General features: G+C 36.1%; 2 protein-coding genes across 4 annotated transcripts in view; one reads left to right on the forward strand and one right to left on the reverse strand.

The window, feature by feature from the left end:
* Window positions 1–14416, forward strand: part of MRPS22 (mitochondrial ribosomal protein S22) — a 31953-nt gene extending 17537 nt beyond the window's left edge. The window contains exon 8 of the mRNA XM_008062879.2: window positions 14248–14416. Coding sequence (XP_008061070.1) covers window positions 14248–14262 — 15 coding nt within the window. The 3' untranslated portion in view covers window positions 14263–14416. The remainder of the gene's footprint in view (window positions 1–14247) is intronic.
* The window catches only part of COPB2 (coatomer protein complex subunit beta 2), a 30508-nt gene that overhangs the window by 3763 nt on the left and 2989 nt on the right, over window positions 1–23756 (reverse strand). For 2 of the 3 annotated variants that reach the window (XM_008062877.1, XM_021714922.1), the window contains exons 2-16: window positions 20964–21101; window positions 17618–17704; window positions 17294–17420; window positions 16308–16456; window positions 14137–14283; window positions 12850–12949; window positions 12014–12156; window positions 11565–11764; window positions 10054–10164; window positions 7935–8023; window positions 7744–7850; window positions 6606–6749; window positions 5553–5683; window positions 5110–5317; window positions 271–381 (exon numbers count right to left, since the gene is read on the reverse strand). In XM_008062877.1, the coding sequence (XP_008061068.1) occupies window positions 271–381; window positions 5110–5317; window positions 5553–5683; window positions 6606–6749; window positions 7744–7850; window positions 7935–8023; window positions 10054–10164; window positions 11565–11764; window positions 12014–12156; window positions 12850–12949; window positions 14137–14283; window positions 16308–16456; window positions 17294–17420; window positions 17618–17704; window positions 20964–21101 (1992 nt within the window). The remainder of the gene's footprint in view (window positions 1–270; window positions 382–5109; window positions 5318–5552; window positions 5684–6605; window positions 6750–7743; window positions 7851–7934; window positions 8024–10053; window positions 10165–11564; window positions 11765–12013; window positions 12157–12849; window positions 12950–14136; window positions 14284–16307; window positions 16457–17293; window positions 17421–17617; window positions 17705–20963; window positions 21102–23756) is intronic. The other variant, XM_021714923.1, reaches the window with a different exon arrangement.

Here is a 23756-nt window from a genome sequence, read left to right on the forward strand (position 1 = left end):
GTCTTACATCGTTCCCTTTCCTGCAGAATAGATTGCAGGCGAGAACTGAAAACAATTTTTCTTAGAGTGCTAAGAATATCTCCAATATAACTCATTTAATTTATGCAAAGATAAACATAATGCATGCTTTAAAAGGACCAAAGAGAGACAAAAATCTCCCAAAATGAGTCACTAATTTGCATTTGAAAAACATAAGAAAACATTATTCGAAACACAGAAGTATCTACTGACTTTTCTATCATTTATGAAAAATCATGAATTAGGACATACCTCTGCTTCCACTGCTAACTGGTATGCAATTTTTAACTCTCCAAGCTGAAGGGCAAGCTCAAAACGATGCTCGGGATCTGTGGATACTGTAAGAGCTTGCTGCTTGAAGCCCTAAACAGATTTAAAAAACATGTGTGTGATTTGTGCATACAAAAATGTGTATATGTAATATGTATATACAGTGCACACACATCCACAGAGGAAATCATCTGTTTCTCTCTCAAACTAAAAACACCTTGCTGACATAGAAACCTGACTAAAACAAAAGTAACAGATAACATAGTACTCTTTAATGAGAAGACAGAAAAATTAAGAAGTCATTAAATTAACTGGCAAAAACAAACATGGCAGATAAAATAGTCATATAATGCTGTTTTTTAGGATAATGGAAGACAGATGAACTTCCAATGGTAGATAAATTCAAGTAACTAGTAAAATCAGAAATGTAAATATGAGCAGAAATGTCAAAAAGAAAGAGATTTGCAAAGCTGACCGAACAAGAATCATTTCAAAGGCACAGCGATGTAAACTTAGCTGGTGGTAATCTACACAACTAGGCCTTAGAGATCATGAATTTTCATTCATTCTGCTGGCTGTTGGATGAGCTTTCTTGATGGGAAACTCATGTCCTTCATTTCTGATTTTTCATGAATCATTCTGTGGTGATTTTATACTTCCTCCCTTTTCTTTTTCTCTATACTCTTTCTTGAACTGTTTATCAAATGTTGTACCTTCTGTACTTGTTTTCTTATTTTATTATTCTTTGATTTTTAAATCTTATTATTGTCTATAAATGAAAGTTTCTCTTATCTCTTTGAGCATATGAATGATATTTTTTACTTTTTTGACTTTGAAGTCTTTTCCTGTCACATAGTATGCTTTCTCCAAGTTGCTTTCATTGATTTGTTTTGACCTCTGTCTTTTCTGTTAGCAATTTTCCTCAAGTATCTGATGATTCCTGGGCCCTCATTTAAGAGTGGAGGTCCAAGAAGCAGATCAAAGGTCTGGAATTGTGGGTGGGGCATACTGGTTTGAACTTCACAAGATGTGATGTGGTTGGGCCATATGATTAGGGAGCCTCAATGTCAGTATCTTCAACTAATGAAGTTAATTACTTTTCTTTCTCTACCAAATTTAATGAACACTTAATGTACTAGGTACTGTTGTAGCTGATATATGTATAGTCCTTATGGAGTTGAAATTTTAGTATTTTCAAGTCTTTCCTCTTGGGCTGGTTAGATTTTATAAAGAGGCCCCCCAATCACCATCGTTCTGGAGGCTGAGTAGAAGATGGTTTGGAGTGTCAATATTTATTATTTCATTGAGTCTATATATCAATTTTCATAATCTCCTGTTTTCCTTTTGATACTCAATACTCCTTCCTCCAGGTATGCTCAGCATCTAGACTGAAGATCCCCTCTAGTTACCCTCTCCAAAGAATAAACCCGTCTTCTTTGTGTGTCAAGAAGTGGGAGCGATCAATTTCTAGTCCTTTTAGAAACCGCCACACTGTTTTCCATAGAGGCTGAACTAGTTTGCATTCCCACCAGCAGTGTAGAAGCATTCTCTTTTATCTGCATCCTCGCTAGCATCTGTTGTTGTTTGTTTTATTAATCCCCCTACTGGGAATACTTGGATGAATTAAAATCATTCTATAAAAAGGATAACTGCACACGCACATCTACTGCAGCACTATTCACAATAGCAAAAACATGAACCCAATGGTGCTGCCCATCAAAACTGGACTGGATTAAAAAAATGTGGTACATATACACGATGGAATACTACGCAGCCATAAAGAAGGACAAACATATGGACTTTGCAGCAACTTGGATGGATTTAGAGTCTAGTTTTTGTCACAGAAACAAAGAACAGAGTACCATATGCTCTCACTCATAAGCAAACCCTGAACATTTAAGAAAGGGATTGGCAGGAGGGAGATACTTCTGGGGTGGGGGTGGGAACACAACATCAATAAGGGTACCTGGTCTCAAAGCAGGCAAAGTGGGGACCATAGGGAAGACCAAACTACGACCTATAGGACATCCACTTGTTTACCTAATTCTGAATTGTACCCCACATCTTTAAAATATTTTTTTTAAAAAGTGGGAGAGAGAGGAGTGGATCTGGGATACATAACTGCTTTTATGGCAGTTTTTTTGTTTTTAGCACTACCCTTTATGACATGTTTTGAGTTATAAATCAGGTTGTTTCTATGATGTCCTCCCTTCTGATTTAGGATTCATTTTCTCTACTGTTTTAACAGAATGTTTATACTCCTCCACCAGCTTCCCAGCTTCCCAAATTTTGTCACTGTTTCCTTTTCTGTGTGTAGTTGGGAGTTTATATCTTAAAAAAAAAAATCCATTTAGTGTGATTTTAGTGGGGAACTGGGGACAAACAAGTGTGTATATTTAGTCCAGCTCATTTCATATGCTTTGTCTGTATCTGACTAGTTCCAAAGATCTTCTCTCCTTTTATATTATCTACATCAATGCTAGTAAGGAAAAGGAGTAACTCAGATTATTTAGAATGCCTTATTTACATTGTATTTATGGATGAATGGTGGAAGCAGAAGAGCAATAGCTTGTATAAGCTGGGAAGTCAAAACATTTCAAACATGATGATTATGTCATCCTGAAGATCTAGCCAGAAAGAACTCTGAAAGCTGTCCAGCTTCTCAATCCTAACTATCCCATAACTGAACGTTCTCCTTCAGTTTGCTGAAGACATAAACTAGCCCTGAGTTTTTTGTCTAACATACCACATCCTTAGAGTTGAAAAATGTGCCCACAGGGCAGACTGCATCAGTACCGTTTGTCTTTGGGGAGAAGCTAATTTGGTAATTACAGCAGTTGGTTTAAAAGCTTGTTCTTAATTGCTTAATGGAGCATGGGAAGAAAATCTTAGCTGTCCTGTCTTTTGGGATACTTGCTGATAAAGTGGACATGAGACCAACAATAGCACCTGATCACTGACATCTGATCAGTGTCTGGACCAGAATATATGTTTTGCTAAATGACCTACAGGTGATAGAAAACTGGAAAGTTTTATATATTTGACTCCACCAAGGCCCACCATCATTATAACATTTCAGAACAACAGGGACAATACCCAAAAACCTTCCACAGAGAAAAAAACAGGTCATGTGCTAAGAATCAAGAAAAAAAAAGGTTTTAAACTTCATTAAAACTTCATTATTGCTTTTATAACTAGAAGGCAATGGAAAATGCCTTCAAAATTCTGAGAGAAAATTATCTCCAATGTAAAATTCTATACCCATTTAAATGGTCAAATATGTTTTAGGATAGAACAGTGGCACTTTCAGAAATTCTAAGTCACAAAAGAATTTACCTCCCATTAATAACCCTTTGTTCAGGACTACTGAAGGGCATACTCTATGAAATTGAGAACTAAACCAAAAAAGGAGACAGGCGATATAGGAAACAGAGGATCCAACGAGAGAGGCAAAGGGAAGCCCCACCATGGTGCTGAGGGGAAATCCATAAGAGCAGAAAAACCAGTTCAGTCTGAAGTAGACTAAACAAACTGAAAGGAGAACTGAAGGAAATCTGGAGAACAGTCAAGAAAGAATTAACTATACGTATAAAGAAAATTAAGCAAAGGGAAAACAAGACAATTATAAACCTCAGGTAAACACATAACCGCAGGAAAGGAAAACTAAAGCACCACAGGGCTCAGTTGTGAATAGTGATTACATCACCACAATAAATATCGAGTACTGATCTAATTGGAATGATGATAAAATCAAACTGAGAGGATAAAGGATAGGAAAGGGGATTTATGTGGTCGATGTAGGGGGTAGAAAAAAGCTAAATCCTTAATTTTCATGGCATGGGAAGTCACAAGAAATGCTTAAAGAAATGAAGAAATTGCTATACTGCATGTTACTCAGATATATGGAAATAAAAATACCAAGCGTTGCATAAAAGAATTAGAAGTAATTATCTCTAGGGAGTGTGGGGGGGGGAGGGAAGGCTGCTTTTTTTCTTAAGTTTTGCAGAAGAAATTACTTTATGCTTTGTGCATATTTAACGATGCTTAAAAAAACCACTACATTGAGAAAAAGGCATGTCTCTAATGGTAAATTGTACGTTACGTGTATTTTAACACAATTTAAAAAAAAACGGCAGATGGGATAGGGAGAAAAATGCAGTGTAGAAAAGAAAGTATTAGGAGACTAGAAAAGAGATATACAAAAGGGACACACTGATAAGTTATCTCCAACACTTAAAGTACTAAGGGCACTGAGAAAGGAGAAGTAAGAGTATAGAAAAGCATATCCTCTGCTGTAACAAGTACCTTAAATTTTTTTTTTTTTTTTGAGTTGCAGTCTCACTCTTGTCACCCAGACTAGAGTGCAGTGGCATGCTCACGGCTATCGCAGCCTCAACCTGCTGGGCTTAGGTAATCCTTCTGCCTCAGCCTTCCAAGTAACTGAAACTACAGGCACACGCCACCACACCCAGCTAGTTTTGTGATTTATTATAGAGATGAGGCCTCACCAAGTTGCCCAGGCTGGTCTTGAACCCCGGGGCTCAGGTAATCCTCCCGCCTCGGACTCCTAAAGTGTTGGAATTACAGGCTGAGCCACCACACCTGGCCAAGTGCCTTAAATTTACAGGAGAAATTCCATTGCCACAGAAAATCAATGGTGATGTTCTTCAAATCCATACTAACATCCTTTCAAATTGCTAGTTTTAAAAAACAAACAAGGGCAACCCCTTTGGGTCCCTTCCCACTGTAAGAGCTTTATTGTCTTCTCAATAAATCCTGCTTCAAAAAACAAATAACAACAACAAAAAAACCACCTCTTACCTGCTTTTCCAAAAAGTGTGCAACTCTGGTCCTCTGTTCTTTTGGAATGGTAGGAAGGACCTTGTCAGCCATGCTGAAGTCCCTCCGCATGACAGCTGTCTGGTATTCCAAGACTGAAACCAACAGGGAATAGCTAACAATGTTCAATTCTTTATCCCCCAAATAAAGTCTGTTGTCTTTAGGAATATAGCCCAGGAGATACATAGTCCTATAACAGAGAAACCAAATTAGAAGTAAGCTCAACTCTGTACTTACACACACCCTAGTCAACCTCTTGCTCAAAATCTTTCCATTTGATTTACGTGATTTTAGTTAACAATAGGCAACCTGCTAAAATGGTAACACTAAAAAAATCAACCTATCATTGCTACAAGCCAGCAACAGGTTTTGTTTAAAAAGAACACTTTAAAACTTAAGACAAAAGCAAAATGATACTCAGTTACCTATCCAAGTGGGCAATGGTGACTATTTCTCCTCCAACGTAATAATTCAATCTGTTCACAGAACTTGTGTAAATGAAGCAGTCGCCTACCCACAGACCTGTTTTCACAATTTCCTGAATCTCACCAAGAACCTTCAAAAAAAATAAAGATAATTATTCCCTTTCCAACATTAAAAAGCTGTAACAAAAAGCTGAATATAATTGAAGGGCATAAGGTAGAATAAGAAATGCAAAGTAATATCCTATTTCAAGAAAGAAAATCTTTCCTTGAAACTTCTATCTTTCTTCATTTAAGAACAGATTCCCAGATTAGTATTTGTAATGTGAATTCTCATTGTTGGGTCAAAATTGTAATCTAAAAGGGTATTGATCTAAAGCCCTAATACACACTAGAATAATAAGTAGCTCATAATATCTTCTAAGACACCTCCACAATGGATGATTCACCATTTGGGAGCTCATTTAAATCACTTTGGCTGAATAGTCCTAGGACCAAAACAACTAAAAATTCCCTTATCAAAAGATATCGAGGCTGGGTGCGGCGACTCAAACCTTTAATTCCAGCACTTTGGGAGGCTGAGGCAACAGGATTACCAGAGCCCAGGGGGTTCAAGACCAGCTTGGGCAACTTGGTGAGACCTCATCTCTACAATATATCAAAAAATTAGCCGGGTGTGGTAGCGCGCACCTGTAGTTCCGGCTACTTGGAAGGCTGAGGCAGAAGGATCGCCTGAGCCCAGCGAGTCGATGCTGGTGTGGCCATGAGCTTGTTGCACTCCAGCCCGAACGATAGAGTGAGACTCTGACTCAAAAAAAAAGGGTATCAAAGTAACTCTAAAGATTTTTTAAAATCAAAGCACAGATTTTTAAAAAATATATTTACTTTCAGATTCTCATCTTTGGGTCAAGATTTTAATTTTCACATTTCACCAGAAATCCTTAAATGCTTGGTCTCCCCAAATTTAATTTATAATAAAGTGCTAAAACCAGTGAAGCCTATTATAAGAATATAAATCACTTAAAAACAAAGCTAAAACTGTGCTGATGCAATTACCTCAAAGGCATCTTCAATGCCATCTTCAGTAACTCCCTCATGTGTTTCCTGTGCAGCCAAGACTTTTTCCGACAGATACTTAAGGATAAAAAATGACTCCTCAGTGGCAATACAGACTAGCTCTCCAGAGTCAGACCAGAAAATCTACAACACAACAAAATCACAATGATTTGGATTTCTGAGTGGATATGAAAAACTGCATATACTTTGTTTCTTATAAAATTTATCTTCTTGTATTAAGATAAATATGTATATTAATAAATATGTACTTAACAATTTATGTAATGTATTTATACATGTATTTGTGAGGGTAACCTGGGCAGGGCTATTCTATTTAGCCTAGCAATGAAAAGACTGAAGGGAGACAGGAAGAAGAGTTGTCAATGAACGCTTATGTGCTATAATTTAGAGGGTCAGCAGCTACTCCCTACTGCTCTAGCACAGTGCTCCTCACCCTTTATTTTCATTTTCACTTACTCTCCTGTGGAGTCTTTCTAGACATTTTCCCCTGTATATCTCCCCCAGTGAAACTGTAATACCACAGATACATAGTATATGTGCTTATACATATGTATATAATACATATATACATATGTACAGCTATGCACTTTATACATACAAAAGAGTAAGTATCCCCCTCATTCCACCAATTTTTGCCCTCACTGAGGATGCATGCTTCCTTGAGGAACCAGACCTCAAGGAAGCTGGTTTATTTCTAAAGATCATTTCTTGACAGTCAAAGCAGCAGGCAGTTCTAAAGGTAGAAGAACACTTTGTCACTGAAGATGGTCAACTGAAGTTTAATCAACTATCATCAGGAAAAACATGAAAAGGCTTTCTGAACTGTGTCAAGAATTCCCTGACTTCGTTTTCAAAGCATGCTTGTTTACTGTCAAAAACGACTTAAAATATAAACAGCACTTGGAATCTGCATAACTTTTTATACTTTTGAAATATCCAACACCTGCTGCCTCATTAAAAGACCATGATTCTGATTTTCTGAGCAATCTGGAGACAAACAGCACTGTGTTCAACACAATGGAGCAGGGACAGCAGGGTACAAAGGACACTTCTTGCTTTAGGGACCCAGAACTCATCACAAATATTAATGCTTCAAAACAATGGAGGGAAAACTCACATGTTTGGGCTGAATTTCAATTCTTCGTATGAGTTCTGTATTGTCCCAGTCATAGAAGGCTAAGCCATTTACAGATCTGACTCCCAATAAGAAACCTCCATAGATACCTAAAAAAAAATTTGAAGATTTTTTTCTTAGGTGTTTTTGAGCCAATACGATGCTCTAAAAATGTATCATATAAAAATACTTACTTTCAGCTCCAAAATCTGGCTTAAATGACTTTTTTTCCTTAAAGTTCTTAAATATCTTTACAACGCTGTTGCTCTCTCTTATTGCATATCTGGGAGAAAACAGGGAAGGCAAACATATTATATTCTAAACCATAATTCCACCAAACATTGGAAATATCTTCAAATATGTTTGATTAATTATGCAAAAATATAACAAGAATATTTGAAGACTTGCTGATGCATTGTTTCCCTAAGATCTGTGAACTCCTTACAGTTGGACAAATAACAAATGAGTTTCTTATGTGTATCACACAGTTTACTAGGGCTTACAAACCATTTTAGAAACTGGAAATGGCCTAAATGCCACAATAGGTGAATGATTAAACACATTATGGTATATTCATACCATGGAATACTACTCTGCAAATAAAGGAACCAATTATTGATCCAAGCAACAATATGGATGAATCTCAAAAACATTATGCTAAGCATAAGAAGCCACAAGCAAGAGTGTATACTATATGATTCCATTCATATGAAATTCTAAAGAAGACAAACCAATCTATGTGGTGACAAACAGCAAGTCAGTGTTTGCCTGGAACTGAGGGGTACGTGGGAGTGTGGACTGACTGTTAATGGAAACAAGGGGATTTGGGGAGGATGAGAAGAAATGTCCTGTAATTTGTATTGGTGGTTACAGATTATATACATTTCTCCAAATCCACTGAAATGTATGGTAGTCCCCCTCCTTAAACTGTATCTTATTCCAGTCATCCCCAGTGGATATCTGAAACTTCAGATAGTACTGAGCCCTACATACACTATATTTCTTCCTATACAGTAAAAAGTGGATAGCAAACACAGTGTGGATATACTATACAAAGGGGTGATTCACATTCCAGGCAGATGGCCCAAGATTTCATCATGCTATTCAGAACGCTGTGTAATTCAAAACTCATGAATTGTGTATTTTCTGAATTTTCCATTTAATATTTTCAGATCACAGTTAACTGTGGGTAACTGAAACTGAGGATGGGAGGCTACTGTACATTTAAAACAGCGCAGTCTGTCTTATATAAATTATACCTCAATAAAGGTGATTTTAGAAAATGAAGAAAAACTGTGACAAGTGGCTCACTAGTCAGCCATGCTCACAACAACTTAGAAAACTGCTTATATTCAGGCCTCTGCCTTGAAAAAGGATCAGTGGGTATCACTAGATATTTGAGATTGCGGGAGGAAGTGATGTGATGAGTGCTTTGCTCAGGACAAAAAAGATGCTGAGCAAGGTCTTGGCTGGATAAAGCTAAAAATAAGGAACTATCAAAACAGAAAGATATGTTGGGAGAAGTAAGGCAATTCACAAACACAAAATTTATAATTTTGCTTAAGATTATAACATAGTAGCTTTGAGTATATAGAACTGTGCACGTATGAGTGTACTTAAAACATTTATGAAAAGATCAGAACAATTCCCTACCTCTCAGGAAATCTTATTGTTATAAAATGTTTATAAAATGCATTTAGTATGCAGTGCTAATGGTCAAGTAACCCCAGTGTTGGGGGCAGGAGGCAACACAAAACGTAGGAAAAACAAAATTGTGAGGATGTAATTCAGTTGTGTGGTCTGAAAACACCAGAGTCCTAATGTTTATACACGCACTAAACAGAAATCAAAAAGGAACACGAGTCAATGACTATCTAGTAAGACGATTCAGAGTTAAATCTTTCTCCTGCTCTTAATGAGAACATTGTATGAAGATTCTGGATTGAGACGGCAACTTGTTTTGTTAAGAATGGGAGGTGGGTAACATCTCAGAAAATGAGTGCTAAAAAAAAGATTCAATAAAGTTCAGATCCTGCCATGGGCTCCATCAAGGAAATGGGTGCTGGATCCCCAGCTAAGTGGGATTAGCATATCAACTTGAGTGAGCCAGCGCAATAATGAACACAGAAAGGGCAAAGACAGCTCACACTATATAGCTGCCTCTGACTCTAATCATTCAATGGGTAGCTCTGGTGAGAACTGTTTTTTTAACATGGAGAAACACAGCCCACATTAAGCCTCGAGAATCTCTTCCATAGAGCAGCACACCACAACCCCCATCTGCAATCAGAGCCACCTGGTTATCTTACTTACTCTGAAGAATCATGGGCCCATGCGAACTCCTGGGCAGACCCAAAGCTCTTGTTTCTCAATGCCATTGCTGTGTAGATGATATACTCCCCATCACCACACACCACAACAAACCTAGAAATCACAGAAGCCAGAGAGGGCAGACAGAGGAGCAAAGACACATAGAAGTTCGGTAATAATTCATCTTTATGGTAAAATAATTCTAATAAAAAATGTTATTTCAGTTAATTACTATAATTTAATATCTTCTAAAGTTATACATTTCTTTGAATACAGAGCTATACAAAAATAGTCTAACACATCCAAAAGCAAATTATAAATATGGCATTACTGCCAGAGCTGTCATGGCAATGGCCTTCTCTTATAAGTAAGATGACTGGAGACAGGATGTTGAGAATGGCTGGTGATGCATAGGAGGATTTCAGTTATTCAACGAGTGTTTGTTGAGCACCAAGATGCCTTACACTTTGGGACACTATGTCACAGGGAGGGCTCATGACATTTATACCACAGGAAGGTACTATGTTATTTCCAGACTATCTTCTCTTTAAAGTTGATCATTCAAATGCATAAAAATAATTACTCCAGTTTTTAATGACTTAAATTTATCAAAATAAACAAGCTATTCTAACATTTAAATAATGATTAAAAATGAAATGCTGTATAGTCAAATACAATTTTCTGAATAGACATAAGACAACTCACTTTAAAGTTATTGTTGATAATATTGTAATGGCTGCTATCAAAGGATTGACAAAGGTAAATGCAAAACTTACAGCAAATGTTTTATGATATTGAGAACTATATATAATACATTCTTAACCTTCAAAAGATAATTATATGACAAATAATTCTGGATACCATTTACTGAACTACGCAGCATACTTGCTTTATATATTTTGCCTCTTTTAATACTCAGGACAGCATTCTAAGGTGCCCAGATGAACTGAAAAATAATTTTTAAAGCTCCACACATTTAAACTCATTGTGCTAGAAATCTCTCTCATGTTTGGTGCTTTACAAATCTTAACTAAGGGAGAAATAGAACTCACAGCTCAAATTACAAATAAGAAGCAGAATTATTACCAATGCCAAAACTTTTTCAAAAGACACATACCTCAGAGTAAGCTTTTATTAACAGCAATGAATCAGCAAGTATTTAGAGTACCCCTACTAAGTCTCAGAATAAGACATGTTCCTGACCCTCCAAGGAGCACACAGAAACACCAACCCAACACATATGAAGTAAGAGTAAGCATGCTACTATTTAACTGTTCAAATATGTATGATATAGAGCAAGGCCAGGAGGGCAAACACGCTGCACTTTGCATGCCAACTTGACCAACTGGCATGGCTTACCTGCAGCTGCACTGAGGACTGTGCAGGCAGGGCAAAAGCTCAGTGAAGAATGATGAGAGACACTGACTATAGGCCAGGAGTGAATATGCTGTGGGAATGCAAATCCTACCCTGACATACACAGAAACTCAGACAGAGATTTTGGTGATAGCTTACCGCCCATTAGGATTGTGCTGAATAGTCTGAGGGTATATTTCACAACTGCCCATATCCTTTACTGCCAGTGGCAATCTTTCTCCATCTTTAATCTCAGCATCTCCCATTGCCTTTAGGTTGGCCTGCTGGACTTCTGAATGCTTGGCCCAAATTATCTTTCCATTGGCATCCATAGACATGGCAGGTTCTTCTCGACCAAGCTGGAAAGAATGACAAATGGTTCTTAGCAATGAAAAAAAACCAAAACAACAACAAAATACATGCTCTTTTTTTTCACTTAGCAGACAGCTCTCTTTTCTTTCTTCAACCTTGTATCTCCATTGAGTAATCTCTAGTACTTAATGAAAAAAGTGCCAATTTAACAAAACTGGTGACTTAAAGATGAAAGTACTAAAATACAAGGAAAATGGCTTTACCTATATCCATCCACTTAGAGAGTTAGTAATTACCTTAACAATAATGCTCCCTTCATCATAGCCCAAAGCGACATTGTTGGACCCTCTTAGACTGGCCACACACCATACCCTCTCCATTCCATAATTCAGTGTACTCTCAAGCCGATAGGTGCTTGAATGCCATATGCGCACTGTTCCTAAAAAGAACAAGGTGAATATTCCCTTTAGATACGAACATCCCTTAATAAACTGTGTCAGGTGAATGAGCCACATGAGTCTTTCTATTCAAATAAAAATCACTTCATGGCAGCTTAATGACTAGTTTTTTGATCTACAGTCTTTAAATGATTTAATAAAGCAACATAAATATAATAATAGAAAGCTTATAAGAAACTAAAACTAAGAAATGTGACTTTAAATGTGAAATAGTAACAGCATTTTCTGGGTAGAGTTAAATGTGAAACAGTAACAGGATTTTCTGGGTAGAGTGCTTCCTATGTGTCAGATTATTTCTGCACATTTCTTCCCACCTTCTCACTGTAATCCTATGAAGTGAATATGTGTGTTTTCATTTCATAATTTGCCCAAATCATACATTCACGAAATGGCAGGACCTGATTTTGAATGCAGGCTTGTTTGTTTCTGAAGCACATGCTTTTTTTCAGTTTTTCTCTAGGATATTGGGGTGTTCGCTTATTTAAGTGACAGAATCAAAACGCAGTAGAATGATGATGATGATGGCAATTATAGTGCTCTTTACTCTTTTACAGTTTAAGTCTAGTACTCTAATAAAAATATCGAGATCCTTGGAAACCTCCAATTACAATGTGGAGACAATAGGTTTAAATAGCCATTACCAATACAGAAATAAACATACACTTCTAGCTTACCATCTTCAGAACCTGTGATGATGATCGGCAACTCAGGATGAAAGCTGGCACAAGACACATTTTGGGCATGTCCCTCCAGTGTCTGCACACATGTTTTATTCTATAATCAAGACACGGAAAAAAAGTTTTTTATTAGTGAAAAACAAGTAACCAATCCACCTTTGATTTTCTCAATGTATAGATACACTATAAATTATAGTAGTTAGGGCAATCTACATAGTATCCAATATAGACATTTTTGAAATAGAATAATCTTGTATATATAAATAGTTTCTCAAATTATTTCATAACATAGATAAAAGTAAATGTAACTATCATATCTAAAGAAAAAAAAACACCAACTAAGTTTTCATCTGAATATTATTCCCCCGAATTCTTAGAATTTTCCCCTTAAAATTCATATCTACCATCTGTGGACTAGGCAGACAGTGCTATTTTAGCCTTTAGTATTTTTATTCTGGATTTAAGTATAAATCTGAAAAAGTTTCAAGGTAAAACTGATTTTCTTTTGAATTGGAGTCTCACTGTTGCCCAGACTGGAGTGCCGTGGCCGCTCCCGGCCACCGCAGCCTCGACCTGCTGGGCTCCGGCGATCCTTCTGCCTCAGCCTTCCAAGTAGCCGGAATTACAGGCATGCGCTACCACACCCGGCTGATTTTTTGATTTATTGTAGAGATGAGGTCTTGCTGCCCAGGCGGGTCTCGAACCTGCGGGCTCAGGCAATCCACTCACCTCAGCCTCCCAAAGGTGTGGGATTACAGGCTGAGCCACTGAGCCCGGCTCTAAAACTGATTTTCTATGTTTAATTTTATTAACTGCTTATGAAAACTACTGATGTGAAAAGCAAAAATATAGAAATAGAAAATCTTGGGGACAAGAAGCATGGTATAAGAGTTTATAACTTGGTTTACAAGAGTTCTCTGTGGCAACATAGTTGTACTGTGACTATGTTATGACATTACTTATTGATTTGCCACTTTTCAAATGCAAACAGACATCTGTCAATGAAGATACCAGGGGATGTAAAATTTAGCATTAAAATGTTGAAATTTCTAATTATTATTAAGTGAAAAATAAATATGCTGGCATTTTATTTTTAAAATCTTGATAAGTATTTATTTGTGTTCCTTTTTATAAAGAATTCTGGGAGTACAGCTTAGATGCAAATACTGAAATTTAAGTTATTAAGCTATGAATGGAGTTCAAAAACCCACGTTTTTAAACTGTCCTGTAAGAAATAGTAAGAAATGTGTCTAACACGGCAAGTAAGGTTATAAAAAACTGTACCTGATAATCCCATATTTTTACAAGACGGTCATCTGCACCTGAAATGAGGTATGGTTTGTCACCACCACTGTAGTAATCAATGCAATTCACGCCTTTCTCATGTCCTTCCAGAGTGAAGTTTGGTGATGACGAGCCCAACTGCCACACCTTCAGAGAGCAACAGCATCTGCCAGTCAGTACAGGGCCGCACTTTTCAGAAAACAAATCTACCATATTTCTGGCATTATATAAATTGCCAAAACCCAGGAGAGAAAAGCTATTAAATATTCATTTTCACTTGTTTTTGTTCTTTCTCATTTTACTTGAATTTCCAGGGAGGAGAATCACTATGGTGTTCTCTGAAAGCGCCAGTTTCCAGACTTTATCCCTAGAGATTACAATTCAGTTTATCTACAGTGAAGCCCAGGAATCTAGATACTTGAGATTTTGAAAGTGGATTTAGTAAGATATATTAAAAAGAGAAAATTACTACTTAATTAAAATTTTAAATTATAGAAAAGTGTCAAAAATTACCACAGGGCACGACTGAGCTTTATCTTTACAAATATTTACTGAGTGCCTAACACATGGGAGGCTCTGTGGAAGTATAAAGATGTGTAAACAAATGTTTATCACTTACTATACATAATAAACTTTACTGGAACCAAAGAAAAGACACTATTTGTTCTTAAGATAACCTAATTTAGTGGAGAAAGCTTAAAACTAATTTCAAAGTTTCCAATCTATGTCAAAAGCAACAAGAATCCAATGAAAAATAAAAAAAGTAAGGTAAAAACCCTAAGATATTCAGGCTGGATACGAATTTGGGAGCTGAGGAGGGAGAACTGCCTGAGCCCAGGAGTTTGAGACCAGCCTAGGTAATACAGTGAGACCTCGCCTCTACAAAAAAGTTAAAAAATTAGCTGGACATGGTGATGTGTGCCTGTGGTCCCAGCTTTCAAGGGGTTGAGGTGGATCGCCTGTGACCAGATGGCTGAGGCTGCGGCGAGCTGGGATCATGCCACTGCACTCTAGCCTGGGTGAAAGAGACCTCAACAACAACAGCCCTAAGATATTCAGATACAATAAATAGTCTTATATAATAGTTAAAGGAAAACTAATAAAAATGTTATAAATGTGAGGAAAAATGTATAAGCAAAATTTGATTTGAATTTAAATCTATGCAGAAAGATATTATGACGAAGAAAGGAATATGATTGCACTCCCTGTAACATCTATTAAGCATCTAGTACAGGCCAGGTACAGTGCTGTTTGCTACTGAATGCCTGTTTGGGGGAAGAGGGTAACACACAGTTCTTGCCCCAAACAGTCAATAGTTCAAGGGGTAAAGATTTCCAAGAACACATTATGACTCAATATGAGAAAGACTGTATTAGAGGCAAAAAGCAATGGAAGAGATGAGGTAAGTATAACTGGCTTTGTCTAGAGATGAAGTGAATGATTGACAAGAGCTTCTCAGAGTAAATATTTGTGCTAAGCCTTGAAAGCTGAGTAGTTCTTCAGAGGAAAATAATTCAAATTGGGAAAACAAAGAGAACTGCTGGCAGAAGGAACAGATGAATAAGGGAAGGTTCTGTGAACATTCATGGCATCTCTAGAGGATCGTGAGCAGACCAGGGTTTTAGGAGATATCTCAGAATATTAGCCCAGACTAGTTTTGGAAGTCCTTGTATACCACACTAAGGCATTTGAGCTTTATCCTTAGATCATGAACTGACAAGATGGAATATGTTTTAGAAAGGTAACTGGTAGCAGTATAGGGAAATGGAGTAAGAAAGAGAGAATGGAGGCAGATGGAATTTAAATAAATGCCAAATTAATGGTGAGCAGAGGTCAACAATGAATACACTAAAAGGAGAGGTAAGTAACAACCTAGAAAAGATACTGGCATTTTTCTTATTTGGAGTTTCCACAAAAGTTAAAAATATTTTTTTTCAACATGCTGCTTCCACACAGAAAAACAATCCTTCATTAAAAGCACTGAGCTGCCACAATATTTCTAAATAGAATATGTCCTTCTGAATCAAAATGAGAAGTCCTACTTTCATTTCCAAATAAGTTTTAAAGAAAACCTCTAAGAGAGGAGTAACTTTCTGGCTAAACAGTAGTAAAACACATAAAACAAGTAAATCTCCCTAACAATGATAATTGACACAGAGTGGAGACCCTACCTTGATAGTCCTGTCCAAAGATGCACTGGCAAACTGATTGTTATCTTTGGGGTTGATCACAATCTGCATAACATAATGAGTGTGTCCTTCAAACACTTGTGAGCAAGACCATTTTTTATCCCAGTCCCAGAGCTTAATAAGCATGTCATCTAGGACAAAAGAAAGTCTCAAGTTAGTTGTAGCTTCTACTTTTTTTTTTTCTTTTAATTTCAGAACTAAGACACAGAGTCTTTATGCCTTTTAAGGCAGCAAATCTAACACAAACCCTACATTCCATGACTTACAGACACAGAACAAAACTGAACAGACTTTTCAAAATCCTTATTTATCCTAAGAATAAGTTTAACTCTCTATAGAAAAGTGGAGATAAAATAGACTACTAGTAGCAAATACAAAAATTTTGTGGAAAAAATTCAACAGGCATTAAAAAATGTCAAATGAGTAATACAAGTTTGATTAGAATGTAAGTTTGACTGAATAATGACAGCAATGACTATTTAGAGAATAAGCGTTTGCCATAATACAAAATTGGCTTAAAATAAGTTTTTAATCATTTCTCAATTTTAAATTTAAAAACGTTTCAAAAACCTATTGCCAATTCAAAGCTACTTGTTTTATTTGCCCTCCAAAAGATCTGCTGTTTCATACATAATACCAAGGAGCAAACTAATTTTAATATATAAAGATAAAACTGATCAGGGTAATCTGCCAATCTGCCAAAACTCACGCATCAGCATGCAAATAAGCTTTCTTTTCACCAGATGTTCAAGCATCTAGACCCTCAGGTCTTCCCTGGCAGGAACTGGAGCAACTGCTATACAAATCCTAAGTACAGCTAATCAACAGCACAGTAATGGATCTAAGTAGTTTAAAGGCAGCATGGAATTAGAACTTTACTTGTAGCTATAATTAAAGAAAGCACATCTCACTGGATGAAAATGAATTACCCAAAGAGATTCACATGGTCAAAAGAAACCATCTCTTACCACTGCTAGTTAGAATAAAAGGCTGGGTTGGATGAACGGCAATACAACGAATGTAGTCTGAGTGTGCTTCAAACACATGAACTCTCTCCAGCGTATTGTAATTGAACACTCTAATCTGCATGTCATCCTAGAAATGGAAATTTTCAAACCATCATCACTGTTACACAGTATAATAAATTGTACATAAAACTATATTATAGGCTCAAGGAATGAAGTCCAAGCTTCAAAACATCACACTGATTAACAAAACAAATCAGCAATCAAAATTCTGCAACTAATTTACATAGTCACTGTCCAATTCAGAAAATGGGATTAATTACTTACCGCTCCTGTCACAACCCAATTCTTCCTTGCAACAAACTTTGCAGCTCGAACAGGAAGATCACACACTTCAAATGTCTTCACGAGTGTCTTTAAAATGCAATAAGAATGCACACCTTATATTATAAGAATATAACTGAAAAATCTGTCATATTTTAAACATCCAACTATTTAGATCACTTCCAGTTTTAAAATATGTTCAGCCTACAATATGAAAGCCCAACATTCAAACGAAAAAAAAAAATAGACAAATTGTCTTTTCTTTAATAGATTCAAAACTAAAACACTTTAAAAAGAGAAAGCAAATGTCCACCAGATGATATTCCAGATCCTTTATGCTATGGCCCTTTCCTTCCCTTCTCCAGCCTCACCCGAGTTTTCTCCCAGTCTTACCTCTGCTCCTGTTGTCTCTGCCTGGAAAAACCACCCATGGATGCTTGTAATCCCCTTTTACAATATATCACTTCATAATTATATGTTTAATGTCAATTTTTCCTGCTAAGCTCTCCAAGGGCAGGAATCTTGTTTGCTACTATATACACAGAGCCTAGAATACTGGTTGGCACAATTTGTGTGTAAGAAGTGTATGTTAACTGAATTAGCTCCTAATTTCTTCTTTTCCAAATTAAAATTCATAGAAGTTTCTCATAAACAAGGTATAATTCTTCTGCGTGGTTTAGTAATATGATTCGATACAAACGTCATTTGTTTTTTAGTAAAATATGAAAACACAGTGATTTATATGTTCCTACAAGCTGCTCAGAGTGGAATTACACACATAGGATAAAGGGAGACAACTAGGAGACTATCCTTTCTAGTTTTCTCTACTAGAAAGAACAGAGATAAATGCATCTCTTTGTCCTCCTTCTTTGATACCTGTTCGTCCAAATTCTGAAAGTCAAACTATTGTTTTCCAATACCTCTTTTTGTACCAGAGAGTAATAATGAAATAACAAAAAAAATACAATCTGACTAATTGATTCATCATGCATAATAATGATGATGATGATGATGATAAGAAGAAGAAGAATAGAGGCTGGTTCATAAGAACTGTTATGCCTACTCTAGCTTCCCAAGTCAGACTTTAGAGCTTCTTCAGATACAGACTGAATGAATGGGGACTTTGGCACCAACCTATACAACCTCTACCAGTTGACTATGATACAGACACTGAAACAGACAGAGCATACAAACGATAAGATGGCAGGAAAGAAACATGAACACTCAAAGGGGCAATAAATCCAGGGATCTGCTGAGCAGTAAAAACAAAGCAGCTGCAGAAGAAACAGCCGTGGTTCAACATGTTAGATGCTATGGTGCAAATGATAGAAGAAATGGTTTTTGCACTGTAGGAGCCAAACAATCTAAAGAGGAGGAAAAGCTACACACTCGATACATACCAATACTCAATGTTGATTAGGAAAGTAATGGCAAATAACTATATGGTACTTTATAGGTCTCATACACAATTTGATCTAATTTTATTTGCTCCTTTTGACAATCTTGTGATGTAGGGAAGTAACAATATCATCTTCATTTCAGATAAGTAAATGGAAGGCTCAGCATGGTTAAAAGGTTAAAAGGCTTGTCCATATAATTTAATCAGCAAGTTGATTTCAAATCCTAAAATACTGTTTGTTTTTTAAAAAAACCATTGCATTTGCTGTCTCAAAGAATATAAAATATCTCCTTATTTGAAATTCAAGGACATTTGAATTTACTTCCAAGTCCTTTTTGGCTCTCTCAAGAAGTTTGCTCTCAGTATGTGAGTGGTAAATAACTCCTATTGGTGACAAATACAGAAGAAAAAAAAAGCAGATAAACAAAAGATAGATCAATCATTCAACAGACTTACTGAATATCCACCATGAGCCTGACACAATATCAGGTAGTGCCCTATAACTGCATCAACACTGAGAAATAAGAACTAGGATAATCTTTGTCCTCACAGTCTTCATTCTTGGAAGAAAGTAGCAAATTATACAAAATTACCAATGAGATGAATTACGAAAGGAGAAGCAGATGGTCCTTTCAGAGGGCACAGAAAGGTACAGAGAAAAAGGAGGAAAAGTGGATGATGCAGATAAAGCAGAGGTATATTAAACAGTAAAGCCTAGAGAACGATATGGAATGTACACCTGGGTTTGAGAACACACAGTACTCAAGTCACAGCGCTGACAGACTGGCAAATGGAGCTGATACAGGAATTCCTAGGAAGAATTAGGGGGAGAGAACACCAATAGATCTGTTAAACATAAACTCTAAAAGGTTTTACACATCTGGATAGAGAACTAGACCAAAAGGAAAAAAAAAGGTCAGTTAACATGCATAGTATTTGCATAAAAGTGAAAGGAATTCATTAGAGAAAGCTCTGAAATTGTAGAGAACAGAAATTCTGAACTGGTGACAAATAGAATGTGTATTATTCATTAGTTCAACAAATAATTATTGAGCATTTGCTATGTGCCAAGTAATATTACAGGAACTAGGATGTAGCAGAAAACCAAATGTTAATTTGTATAAAATATCACTGATGGGGCATGGGTGTAGCGTGTAGTCATTATTGTTTTGTTATAGTGAGTATGGTTTCCTCCCAACTTTGGTTCTCTAATCCTATTTTTGCCATTTTAAAGTCCTCAAATGTGAATTTTATCTGGATTTCAAGAACTTTACTTTAAGATTGTTGAGGATAATTACTATATAAGCAGACATAACTGTATGGTATAGTGGTAACTATGTTTTATGCTCTGAAAGAAAAGATTAAAATGATGATCTAGAAACACTGTAGAAAATATGAGATAAACTAACTTGAAGGATATGTTACTTAGGTGAGAGAGAATGAGACAAATCCTTAAAGCAGCCAATCTGTAAGATGCAAACTCTCACGTGCAGTCAAAAGTTGACTACAAATATTTCCTTTAAATAATCTATAATCTGTATGGTTGATTGAAAGTTACCTGCATACTGAGCATTTGGGGAAAAATAAATAAACAATCTTATTCTTAAGAAAGAATATTCACTGAATAGAAAATTAACCATTAAATACTTTACCTAGAGTAGGTGATCTTCTATTATAATCAGTTTCTTCCATTTCAAAAAAGAGCTAATACTCCCTAAGTCAGAGTTGTTATATTTAAATATTGCATATAACATACCCAGAACAATTTCTCTCACAAACTATCCTCTTGTAAATGTTAGTTCCTCCATATGTAAAATATTTTGTACCAATTTACTTGAGAAAGCAGTTTGCATATAGCTACTGGATTCTGTTATGATATTTCTTCTGTTTCATTATAGGCACAGTCTTACACAGTATTTTATTTCTAATAAAGTTTTTACAAATTCCTACCTGTGTTTCATGATTCCAAACACACACACTGCCATTGTAAAGACTTGCCAACATCCATGGCTCTGTAGGATGCAAATCCACACTCTTAACTCGATCTGACCTAGCAGTTAGCTTTCTTTTGATATCAAGTCGCAGAGGCTAAGGAGAAACAACATAAAAAAATCAAATTGTTAGACCAAATAAAATGTTTGAAATCTTAACTAAAAGCAGTGAATTAACAGGTCTACAAGGCAATTCAATTTTTAGTTTGCTAAACAGTGGACACAGTTTCAAGTCTAAGCACTTGCTTCTTCAATCATATGCACAAAAAGATGAGAATATTTAAAAATTTTAAATTTACAGCAGTAGTTCTCAAACTTTTTTGCCTAGGAACTCCTTTATACTCCTTAAAATTTTTGAGGACCCCAAAGAGATTTTGTTTATCTGTTTTACTTATTGGTATGTTACCATGTTGAAAATTAAAACTGAGATGACTTTAAAATATGTATGTACTAACTAAAAAACAAAAATAAACCCAGTATGTTTTAACTAAAATAACATACTTTTATGAAAAATAACTGTTTTCAAAATAAATTGAGAAGAATGACAATGTTTTACATTTTTGCAAAACTCTTTAAAATCTGACTTAAAAACAGCTGGTTTCTCATAGCTGCTTATGCCTTCAATATGTTGTGATGTTGTTTTGGTTGATATATATCAAAAAATACCTGGCTGCACAGATCCATAGTTGAAAGAGAGAAATAGTTAAATGGTTTTTTTTTTAAATAATAGGATTTTTTTCTTTGAAATTTGAGCAGTGGTAGTTTTTTAAAAGTTACTTACAATGTGGAAACTGTTTACACTTTGTTACAATAAAATCCGCTGATCTATGCTATACTTTGAATGAATCTTGCACTCACCCACGATTTTGTAACATTAAGCATTGGTCACTTGGAAAATGTTGGTTGACTGAGTTATACACATATTCCAGATGTTGACATGTCACTATATTTTATCAAAAAAATTACATTCACTAATATCATCACCTACTTCAACTGATAGGCCTTTAAGCATTGGAAATCCATCAAGTTCAGTAAGTTTTCTAAAATTTTAATTTTCACTTATAAGATTTAATTTGATCATTGACAACAAATACTGTCAGGGACCAGCTAACATCTTTCAGTTTTTAAAAAATGTCTACCGAATAATCAAGCCTGAATAATCAGTTTCTCATCATTGTTTCAAGTAAAGCTCACAACTTAAAAGTGCTTTTCCTTGAGACAACCACCATACTTTGGCATACAGCAGAACTGCTTTATGCATACTCCCAACTTCATAACACAGAATATTTAAAAAATGTATACTCAAGTGTCAAGAGGTAATAAAATGAATGTATTTTACTATTTCATCAATGACATTCTTTTTTTTTTGAGTTGGAGTCTCACTCTGTCGCCCAGACTGGAGTGCAGTGGCCACTCTCGGCCACCGCAGCCTCGACCTGCTGGGCTCCGGCGATCCTTCCGCCTCAGCCTTCCAAGTAGCTGGAATTACAGGCATGTGCTACCACGCCTGGCTGATTTTTTGATTTATTGTAGAGATGAGGTCTCGCTGCCCAGGCGGGTCTCGAACCCGCGGGCTCAGGCAATCCACTCACCTCAGCCTCCCAAAGGCGTGGGATTACGGGCTGAGCCACCAAGCCCAGCTTTTCAATGACATTCTTAAGTGAACCTGGTTTTTTAAAAAATTGTGTGACAATGAAGAATACACTAACCGTCAGTACAATTTGGTACCACTGCATCAGTTTTACCTTCCATTACTTTTACACCATCAATGCAAGTATCAATATAGTAAAAAGGGCAGTAGCGTCTTACTATTAGGAAAACAGTTTTAACCTGTGGTTCTCCTGAAAGAGTGTCAGGGACTCCTAAGGGATCGTAGACCACATTCTGAGAACTTCTGGTTTATAGAAAATTCAGTAGAAAAATTTAAAATATCTCCTAAATCACAATTTTGTGTTTATGTCAGGAAATACTCTGAAGACGTGTATGAAGTCCTAGTAACCCTAAGTCATAATAGTAAATTGAGTTATTTGGAGAAAAGCAGATTTATTTTTGGTAAAATATTAGCAAATGCCAGGTATTGTAATATGTGAGTGACAAGAGTTACATCCATGTCCATGAAGGCCTTTGGTATCAAATGGGAATGTTTGAAATATTTTAATGGATTTAAGTTATAGAAACCTAATAAAAATTGGAAAAAATTTTTAAAAAATTCTTTTGTTAGAAAATACTGAGTTTAAAACAGCCTTTTTCAAGCCAGATTCTTCATATGAACCACAGAACAGAAAATGATTTGAGTAGCTATGTTCTCCATGTCATTCTAGGAGAAAGTCAACTCATTATATTCAAGGATGCCCTAGGGCAGTGGGCTTAATTCTCTGTTGGAGGCAGGTTGAGAAAGATTGATTTAAAATATATTTCCCCTTCTATAGGTCTTGAATACAACCTAAAAGCTTACTTGGCAAGTTAAATTACTGTCAAATCTTTATTATGATTGTCTATGATGATCATGAATAGGACAGAAATCTAAGGATACTTCTGAACATAAATGAAGATCTAACAGAGATAATTTTCTGAGATAAAGCAAACACCTCACAAGGCGTTTACACATCTCTTTTGGATCAAATTTGGGTCACCAGCTACCTTTACACCTTGTTCTCACTCACACCTCCACTTTCAGCAACAACTTTTACTTCTTGCTTCACTTTTTTTTTTTTTGAGTTGGAGTCTCACTCTGTCGCCCAGACTGGAGTGC

Source organism: Carlito syrichta, unplaced genomic scaffold (genome assembly GCF_000164805.1).
Source record: "Carlito syrichta isolate Samal-C Ts95f unplaced genomic scaffold, Tarsius_syrichta-2.0.1 Scaffold305874, whole genome shotgun sequence".
Lineage (NCBI taxonomy): Eukaryota > Metazoa > Chordata > Mammalia > Primates > Tarsiidae > Carlito > Carlito syrichta.